The sequence below is a fragment of the Carassius carassius genome, chromosome 20, assembly GCF_963082965.1.
Source record: "Carassius carassius chromosome 20, fCarCar2.1, whole genome shotgun sequence".
In the NCBI taxonomy this organism is placed as follows: domain Eukaryota; kingdom Metazoa; phylum Chordata; class Actinopteri; order Cypriniformes; family Cyprinidae; genus Carassius; species Carassius carassius.
In genome coordinates, this window is record NC_081774.1 from 1,623,573 (window position 1) to 1,634,310 (window position 10,738).

The 10,738-nt window shown below is 32.2% G+C and overlaps 1 protein-coding gene across 1 annotated transcript; it reads right to left on the minus strand.

Annotated features, from left to right (window-relative positions):
- Positions 1-847: 847 nt before the first annotated feature.
- Positions 848-7,348, minus strand: LOC132095707 (lipoprotein lipase). Its single transcript, XM_059500817.1, has 10 exons — positions 7,126-7,348; positions 6,301-6,476; positions 6,004-6,183; positions 4,964-5,072; positions 4,588-4,821; positions 3,373-3,615; positions 3,172-3,292; positions 2,206-2,382; positions 1,226-1,333; positions 848-1,144 (listed from the first exon to the last, which is right to left on the minus strand). Exons 1-10 carry the CDS (start codon positions 7,211-7,213, stop codon positions 991-993), a joined length of 1,590 nt encoding a protein of 529 aa, XP_059356800.1. The 5' UTR covers positions 7,214-7,348; the 3' UTR covers positions 848-990.
- Between the last annotated feature and the right edge of the window lie 3,390 nt (positions 7,349-10,738).

Below are 10,738 nucleotides of genomic sequence, written 5' to 3' on the forward strand. Positions count from 1 at the left end.
ACACAAGATGCTTTCAGAAAGTCAAGTCAAAATATTGAATTACTGTATGTGTAACTATGGTTCAAACTGACTGTACATCCACTGAAAACATAAAAGAAAAATATACAGTACACTTGAAGTATTCACTTGAAAAAAAAAATTAATTGCATTGATTTGTTGATGTGAAAATATATTAATCTGCAAATTTTACATGTTTTGACTGGAATGTTGAATTCTATTGTCTTTATTTTGTTTCGTCAAACTGAGGTAGCTAGTTAAGTTTCAGATCACAGTTAATATTGTTAATCTAAGCCACTATAATCAAATATACACACTTTGTATTTTAGACACTTTAATCTTGATTAGTTTATGTTATTAAAAAAAGAAAAAAATCTATTCTGAACTATAAATAACCAAATCCATCAAGTTGGAATAAAATTATTATTCTTCTTCTTATTATTATTTTTACACACATTAATTCTACAGGGGGAAAATTACATTTAATGTATGTTTGAGTGAATCTCTCAAAACCTGTCCTGTATCATATTTCATCCCAAAATCAAAAGGAAGAAATAAGAAATTATATGTTGCACTGAAGGCTTTTTTTTTTTTTATTAGGAGCATTTTTATGGTTAATTGTGATTATTTAACGTCTATTTTGAAAAAGACAGTATTACAGTAATTTTCAAAATAGAGATAAAATAATGACAATTAAGCATAAAAGTTCTTCTAAAAAAAACAATAAAAAAATAAAAATAAAATAAGTCTTAAGCTCCTTAAAAATCCCTATGTTAAAAAAAAAACTTATTATTTCTTTCTTTTGATTTTGCGATGAAGCATGATCTGAAAAAAAAAATTTTTTATATTTGGTGTTTTATATACAAGGTTTTCTTTATATGCTTATAGTTTTTGTTCTTTTCTTTTGATTTTGGATGCAAATGTTACCTGGAAGTCACATCGAATGAAAACTGTTCAGATGCAGTACATCTGGTGCAGATGGCATTAATAAAATCACAAAGTGTTTGAAGCGTTGAGCTGCGCGGTGGCTTCTGTCATGATCTCTGTTGATTCATCATGATTTAACTCCGGTTCTTTACTCATGTCTGCGGTTGCTTCGTTGATGCTCTGTTTGAAGAAGCTCCCGAGATGCTTCAGTCTGTGCTGCCTGAAAGTCCAGAAACAGAGAGAGTTTTGTTTATGAACTATATGAATATATATATATCAGTGAGAGTGAAGCGGTCTTCACCTCTGCTGTCTCCTGCTCTGCGGCGTCTCGCTGGACTTCACAAACACAACAGCGTCTCCACCTTGAACCAGTGAACCAAATTCTCCTTCTCTGGGTCTGAATATTAGCCTTCAAAGAAAAGAAAATGCTCATTTTACATGTTGGTGTTATTTTCACTATAGTAATCCGTATGTTGAGCAGTTTTTAATGGTGCAACTTTTTCATGTTTTTAAAAGAAGCCTCTTCTGCTCACCGAGGCAGCATTTATTTGATTAAAAATACTGTTAAATCAGTAATTCTGTGAAATATAACCATTTATTCATAAATGGTGGTAATAATACAAAATAGTTAAACCCTATAGATCAGGTTATTCACTTCAAACATATTAAATAAGATATGAAACGTTTTCTGTTATGGCTCATTTGAACTTAAATGATATGCAATATAAATACTCTACTATTAGTAAGATTTCTTAATGTTTTTTATAGTCTCTTCTGCTCACCAAGGCTACATTTCTTTGTTTAAAAATGCAATAAAATCAGTAAAATTGTGAAATATTATTAAAATTTAAAACAGCTGTTTTCTAAGTGACTATATATTAAAGTGTAATTTATTTCTGTGATGCACAGTTGAATTTTCAGCATCATTCCTCCAGTCTTCAGTTTCACATGAATTTCAGAAATCCTTTTGATATGCTGCTCAAGAAACATTTCTAAATATTATCAATGTTGAAAACACCCAATAGTTCTGCTAAACTGTGATCAATTTAATTTTTCAGGATTCACAGATGAATAGAAAGTTCAAAAGAACAGCATTTATGCGAAATAGAAATCATTTGTAGCCTAATACTGTGATCCTCACTGTCACTTTTGATCATTTTATGCATCTTGCTTAATAAACGGATCCCAAACTGTATAAATGCATCTATGCAGTCCTGACTTTAATTCACTAATAGCAGCAATGTTTATGCAGTATTGGCTCTATGATCTGAAACGACTCACTTGGACTGTGTTTCTCCAGATTTGATCCTGATTTTGCGGATCATGAACTGATTGGTGCTGAAGAAGCCGTAGAGATACGAGTCTTTCTCCCAGTGTAAGCTGAGCATCATCAGCTCGCCGATGTCTTTGTCAGACGTCAGCAGGAACGAGACGGTGCTGTTGCTGCTCATGCTGGGCCTGCGTCAGAAACATAAGACACGTTTAATGATTTACCGTCCCTGTCATGTAACTTTCTTTAAAACTCCTGTGGTATTTTGTATCTAATAACATTCAGAAATGTTGAAGTGTGATGTTAGTCTTTTTATGGCAACTGAATTAGAAAAATGTTTTTAAAAATACTTTTTTCTTGAGCAGAAAATGAGTACAAGATTTCTGAAGGATCATGTGACACTGAAGATTGGAGTAATGATGCTGAAAATTCAGCTGCGCATCACAGGAATAAATTACATTTTACAATATATTTATATAGAAAACAGCTGTTTAAAATAGTAAAAATATTTCACAATTTTACAGGTTTTTACTGTATTTTTAATCAAATAAATGCAGCCTTGAGTCTTGTTTAAAAAACATTTGAAAATGATCAACCTCGAATTTGGAACCAAACTTGCTGCTTTGTTTTTCATGCAGGTTTACAGTAAAACACGTTTTGGAAAATGAATATTTCATATGAAAATAAACATTTAAAAAATGGTGCATTTTAACAATAATGACCTTAAACTTCTAGTAACTTTTTTTTTCCATGCACATTTTCCCTCCAGCTATAATCTACCAAGTGTCTTCTTCAAACTTATGCCTGCCATAAGCATTCCACATTTACAGCAGTTTAAATTAGAAATGTAATTTTCAGGTCTACGCTCAAAGAGTGGTTCATAACTATTCCATAAATATAATTTAGTACCATAAAATTCCTTAAAAAAACAGAAAATCCTCAATAAAAACATCAGTGAACTAAATAAGGGGACTCACACAGTGACAGCGATGTCGTCCCTCTCATCGGTCGTCCCGAACAGAGACACTTTCATCGGCTGCTCCAACAAAGTCATGTTTTTGTCACTGAACAGATGCAGTTTAATCTGATAATGAAACACTGCGAGAGAACGAGAGGGATGTTACGAAAACTGACAAATGTAGATTTGTGATGCATTTCTTGGATGGTTTCTGGCTCACCCTTAAACGGCATCATGTCTCGGGTCTTGAGGAACATCTTTGCGCTCCTGGCGCTGCGGATCTTGTTGACGGCGTAGCCCAGTTTGTTGCAGCGGTTCTTGCGGCAGCTCAGACACAGGCCCTTGTTGAAGGCGTCTCTGGAGCTGCAGCGATACGCCCAGCTCTGGTACGCCCGGTTCACCAGCGAGTCGATGAACAGGTGAATGGAGCGCTCGTGAGAGCATTTGACGATCTGATCCATGTCTGACAGAGGTCAAAGGTGAGCGGTGTTAAGGGACAAAAACACAAGCTGAAGGTTTATGACTTACTGTCTGACTAAGGAATTGATTTAAATCAAAAATCCTCATCAGTAATTGAAACAATGCTGAAACATAAATATTAGATGAACTTAAAAAAAATATTAATGCATTAATGCATATGTTGCTTGAAATAAGGTAAAGGTGAAATACTGAAATAACAACATTTAAAACAAATACTAATTTAAATGACAAAAGACATAACAAAATTGCATTTTATTGTGAACTATAAGGATTAAAAATCATTTTTGGTCATTTAAATGAAGCTGAAATAAATATTATGTGAAAAAAACGTAAATGCATATTTGAAATGTTGCCTTGGCAACTAACTGAAATAAATTAAAGATAAAGTGATAAAATTACTAACAATGAAACTATTATAAAATGAAAGCAAAACAAATATATAAAGTAATGATATTAATAAAAAAAACAGCAAAAGCACAGTTTATTTGAATAGATGTAGCATTTTACTAACAGCATTATTATTGTTAACTAAAACAAAAAAAATGGCAATTGAAATAAAGATGAAATAGAGTATACTCTTTCATAACTTGCTCTTAGGGCAAGTTATTTATTTTTCATTGGCTCAAGTAAAAAATATTTTTAAATTGGATGAATGAAACATTTTTTTTCCTCGTTAAATAATAATATATATATATATATATATATGTTTGTGTTGCAAAAGTATTACATTAAAACAAAAAAAAACAAAAAATGAAAGCTAAATAAAAATTACATAAAAAATAAATAAATAAATCTATTAAAAATAATAACTAAATAAGTACTAAAATCAATAGATAAAATAACTGAAACTCAAATAAATTAACAAATATAAAAATATTAATAAATTCTTAATATGACTATAATATAATACTATAACAGTGTAGGAGTAGGAGTAGAATGCAGTAATGGGCCGTACTGTAAATGCCGTAGGTGGCGATGAGCTTCATGGTGTTCTGGATGCTGCAGCCCGGCTGGAAGGTGCCTCCGTTGGGGTAAATGTCCACGTGACCCACGGGTCTCTGGATGCCGATGCTGAGGTCCGGCGAGCCTCTGGTGTTTGTGTGCAGGACGTCCACAAAAGAGGCATCATCAGGTGACAGACGCCTCAGACTCTCAGCGTTCTCAAAGCTGGGGCCCGCGGGGTCCAGGCCTGAAGAGACGGAGAACTTGGCAGTTTAACGCTTTCTGTGTGACTCTACGAAGGAAGACTATAACAAACATCTGGCAAAGCCTCTTCTGGGACAGAAAGGAAGAGTTTGAGTAGAGCAGTGTATAAGTGACGGTCTTCACACCTGTGATTCTGTTGACTTTGTTGTTGGTGAGGTTTCCTGCGACGCCGGCCACATGTGCACCGAGACTGTAGCCTAACAGATGCACTTTCTCCAGAGGATAGTCCATCTCCTTCACAACAACACCAATAAAAATCACTGACCAAATCTGAGAAAGCCTGCAACATGTCTGCTTTATACTTCACTCCAAAAAAATGAGAGACACATTTTTACATTTATATATTCATATTCTTATGTTTTATGTTATATATAAATATATTTAAAATATAAAGTTAACATATTGTTCTTAAATATACGTATGTGTCTGTATTTACATATACATAATAAATATACATAGTATATTATGTAACAAAAACTTTTTGGGATGCGATTATTTGTTTGACAGCACTATACTTTATATACTTAAAGTTTTTATTTACATTTTATATTTTAAGTTTTAATTTTTTATTTTTTTTTCAATATTTTGATGTGACTTTGTCATTATTATTATTATTATTATTATTATTATTATTATTATTATTATTTTATTTTAGTTCAGTTTTAGTTTTAATTTATTTCCAGGTATAATTTTATATAAATAACATTTCTATTATTTCTCATTTTCGCTTAGTTTTTTTATCTAAAATATATATTTCATTTCATCTGATCTCAGCTTATTTCAGTTTTCACATTTAGTTTCATGTAATATTTATATTTTATTTCAGTGTTTTAGTTTTGGTTAACAATAATAACCCTGGGCTTAATTTCCATAATAATTTCACCTTGCTAAATTAATTAATTAATTGATTAATTTATTAACTTCATTATCAACAATTAATTATTTTATATTTATTATATTTTTTTGCTCACTATTTGAAGAAGCTGTAGAGATACAAGCCATTGTATATACCTTTTATTTATTTATTTATTTATTTATTTTTTTTGACCTGGGCATGTTTTTTGTCACGGTAGTGATGTGGGGTAACATTCGGTTGACTGTCATTACAAAAATGCTCCAGCAATAAAATGAACAATGCTAGCGATGTGTTTCTCTGCACACATACCTCCAGCCAGTTGACAAACCTGGCCACGTCTGCCCCAACCAGCCCGGTGTTTTCTGCTGATTTGGGGTAGTGTTTGCTGGCCCGATCCAGCCAGTCCACAACAATAACATTGGCACTGGGTTCACGTTCAAACAGAGCCGACACCAGCTTGTAGACCCAGCTCTCAAACAAACCCGCCACCTACAGGAGACACCACCTTTATTTATTATACTACAGTAAGACAGCAACAGTAACATAAACACATGCAGTTCATATATTGTTTGAAAACAGACAAACTGCATGCATGTGTGAACTCACCGACCATCCGTGGATAATGAGGAAGGTTTGGGAATCATTTTTAAAGTTGCAGTCAGAAATAGAGTCCCGTTGTCCCGGGATGAGATAGCAAAGATCCTCGTCAGGGAACTCTGGGTTTCTGATGGAGAACTTGGACCTGATGTCCCTGTAGTCCACCGTCAGCTCAGAGGAGTTACCTGAAACAAACACCAATCACTTCAGCATGTGCATCTGTAGTTTATTCTGGCCTGTATTGTAGTCATTTCATATCTGAAATCCAGAGGAGGAAGGGCTCTCCACAAGATATTTCCTCATGCTCTTTCCTCACCACTGCTGGCTTTGGCATGTAAACTATTATTCTCTGTTTAGCTGCTTTGAAACAATGCATATTGGGAAAATGAAATTAAACTGCACTTGCTGATCCAGAGTCAGTGATTGTGCAATTAAGTGGATCATATAAAAAAAAGCAACTACACTGATCCTGGACCTGTGCTTTAGTCAATTCCACATTGTTTATCTAAATACAGTTGATTGCAATGCATTCTTATCGCAAAATAAACACATATAGATAGACACATATTTACATTTTAAATATTGAGTTATTGAGTCATGTTAATAATAACATTTTATTTCAATTTTATTTTTATTAACAAAATATTTTTTACATAATTGTAATGTTAAATTTATATATATATATATATATATATATAAATATATATTTTTTTTCTTACATGTATATTATAAGCAAATGTAAAACGAATGTAAAATGAAGATTAAACAGAAACACATTTTATAGTATCATCGAAGTATAGTAGCCTACCATCATTTTGATGGTCAAAAACTTACTAGCAAACACTTCAGTAGAGTTGGAGATTGGGTCGCTCGCAATAAGAGAAAATCCGATTAGCAGAAGCCAGAAGCTTTCTGTTCCCATAGTACAGAATAAAGAAGTTATTATTATTAGTTGTAGAGTACAATATAAATAAATAGTTGTAAGATAATAATCCCGGTAAAACGAGCTAACGGAAGCTCCGTGTGTTATTTATCTGTGAACCTGCTGCTGCTCAAAGCCTTTATACCGAACAATGCGTGTTTTTTCGTGCTCTTCAGTGATTGGTTGAAAGTGCGCGGGGGGCGTGGTTACGTGCTCAAACTGGGGCACTTCAGCAAATCAACAGAGCGAGATTTACATTCATACAACTGTCAATCACACGCTCAACGTAAACAACTGCATATGCATGAATGAGTTGCTTTAGCCTTTGTGCTCGCGTGAAGATTGAAACATTGTGTGCTAAACGCTAAAAAAGCTTTACAGAAGCTTCTGGATTCCCTCAGTAAACGTGTGATAAACTTGGATATTGTAAACGTATATCATGGTGATTTTTAAAAAAAATATATTTTTTAAAGGATGGCTTCATATATATATATATATATATATATATATATATATATATATATATATATATATATATATATATATATATATATATATATATATATATATATATATATATATATATATATTTCTATTACACAGATGTCTTATTTTAATTCATTTATATTCATTCATTCATTCATTATCTATTTATATATTTATTTATATTCTTTTATTGCTAATTAAAAAAAAATACTTCAGACATTATATCTCTGACTTCAGCATCTTATTTTGATATCATTTGTCAAATCATCCTAATGTAATGCTATTATACTTCAGTTTTTCCAGTATGATCTTTTTTATCCAGTTAAAATTCCTTTGGGATTTTTGCAAAGAATATGTGGCATCTTGTGTCATTTTAGTGTTTAAACATACACATTGAAACCATAGTCAAGTTTATTATTTGTTATTTTCATTTTAAATTTTAATTTAATTTATTTTTTAAAGTCTGATTACATTATTTGCATTTATCTGTGTAAGCTTTTAAATATTTATATTTATTTCATTTGAGATTTATTTCATAATTTCATAAAGAGACTCAAAACACTTTGTTGTACAGTCTTTCTCTCAAATTATTTCTCTTTCTGACAATCTGGCAGTGAGTCTCATGTTTGCATCAGCCTATATCTCATGCCAGATCCTCGTTATGCATCTGGTGAATCATCTGGTGTTGCATTACAGTAATAAAATCATGCTTTTTGACATGTATAAAACCTTGAGGTATCATATAAACACATAGCATATATGATAAGCATACAGTTTCACAAGATTGTGAGGAAAACCCCAATAAATCAAATAATTATTAGCTACTACTCTATTTCAGATTAATATAATCTGACTTTCTTGATGTACTATAGCGCCCCCTGTTGATAATTTTGTGAGAGTCGTGTCTAGTTGAAATAAGGAGTGTCGTTGTTCCAGATCTTTCCACTAGAGGGCAGCTATCAATCATCAATGACAAATCATTACTTAAAAGACTTTGACTTTTGACCTCTGCTCTGACCTATAGGAAATAGTCATGTATACATGAAAATTGGATGTAAGGCTTACATTTACATTTTGTGGCTTATGATGATTGTCTTTCTCCAGACTGGGGAAACCCAACAGCTGGGTCTTAAAATACATTTACATTTAGTCATTTAAGAGATGTTTTTATCCAAAGTGACTTATAAATGAGGACAATGTTAAACAATGGTATGCAAGTGTTATAACAAGTGTCAGTTAGCTTAACACAGTACACATAGCAAGGTTTTTTATATTTATATTATATAATAAATAATACGAAAACTGATAGAAAAGGAATAGCAAGCTAGTGTTAGATGCCTTTTTTGCTTTTTGCTAATTGTATAAAGAAAAAGAAAACAAATACAAAAAGAATAGTGTTGATGAATGAGAATGAAAGAAAACTTAACTTTATACATTTTGTCAAGCCTTTTTAATTATCTGCATTATTAATTATTACCCATTATCAGTTCATTAAAAATAAAACCATAAAAAATTTACGTTACTTGAAACTGAATAAATTTAAACAAAAAGGAAAAAAAGTTTTATGACAGCAACATTTATTTTTTCATTTAGTTTAACTTTGTATAAAAAATAATTAAATAAACTGAAACTGAAATAAAACCTGAAACTAATTACAATGACAAAAACACAACAAAAAGACTGAAAATGTAACATTAATGTAAACATTTCTGTAATGTCAAATTAAAATGGAAATATAAAAATACAACTTCTAAATATTAATTAAAACTATAAGAGTATATCAATGATATTAAACCAACACTGGTCATTATGTGTAGTTATTTATAAATATTTTGTTCATATCACAGAACATGAAACTAAATTGAAGCCCATCTGACTTTACAGGGATCCAAAAATCAAAGTCCTATTGTCATTTACTGACTCTTAAATTGTTTAAAAACAATATTTTTTTCATGCTTTGAAACACAAAAGAAATGTTTGGGGAAATGCTGGACTCTTCCATAAAATAAAAAATAAATGGTGATCAGGGACCTTTGTTTGTTTGCATGTACTGTCCCTTTAAGAGTGTGAACTAATGAACTCTACATGACTAGAGGTCTGAGCAGATCTATTCTGCAGTGTCTATTGTAATATTGGCCAAAACAGTCTTGATGCCAGAATTTAATGCCGGCCCGTAATATGTGGAACATGATGAAACGTGACACTGAGCTGCTGCAATATCATTTAGTTTTCCTTCAGGTCCTGTTCCAGTCATCAAGAGATTATTTTATGACTTTGAAATTAAATTTTACTGCTTCACACGAAAAAAATGCAGCATCACACACTGAAACTCTGTTTCATCTAATATGTTGCTATTTGAAAAGTAGATCATATTAGACAGATGAAGAAGAGATGAAAATTAGATGGTTTTTAAATGCAGCTGCCGGTTTGGCAATAAATCACAAAATTTGGAGATTTATAGATTTCCATCACTTGCTCACCTGTGGATCCTCTGTAATCCACACCACTCCAGTCCATCAGTTAACATCTTGTGAAGCCAAAAGCTAAGTGTTTATAAGAAAAAAATCCATCATTAAGACGTTTTTTACTTTAAACCGTTGCTTCTGGTCAGTCCATAATCCATAATAACACTTCTTCCAGTGAAAAAGTCCATCTTCTGTTGTCCCTCACATCCAAATCCAGCCACATGTTTGTTTAGAGCTGTTTAGGACTATTTTGGCTTGTAAACGGTGTTTGATCTGTGCAGATTTCTCTCCTGATTTAGACCAGAACACTTTTTCACTGGAAGAAGCGTTATTATGGATTATAAACTCATATTTTAGCAGGAATCAATGTTAAAATGAAGCTTTTCTGCCTCTCAAGATGTTAACGGATGGACTGGAGTGCTGTGAATTATTGTGATGTTTTTATCAGCTCTCATTCTGACGGCACCCATTCACTGCAGAGCATCTATTGATGAGACACTGATGCAGTGCTACATTTCTACAAATCTGATGAAGGAACAAACTCATCTTCATCTTGGATGGCCTTAGTGTGAGG

Coding starts and splice junctions, on each gene's coding strand:
- LOC132095707 (XM_059500817.1), bottom strand. CDS start 7,213: ATGGGAACAGAAAGCTTCTGGCTTCTGCTAATCGGATTTTCTCTTATT. Junction 4,822..4,963: donor CAAAGTCAACAGAATCACAG/GTGTGAAGACCG, acceptor CCGTCTCTTCAG/GCCTGGACCCCGCGGGCCCC. Junction 3,293..3,372: donor AGACATGATGCCGTTTAAGG/GTGAGCCAGAAA, acceptor GTTCTCTCGCAG/TGTTTCATTATCAGATTAAA.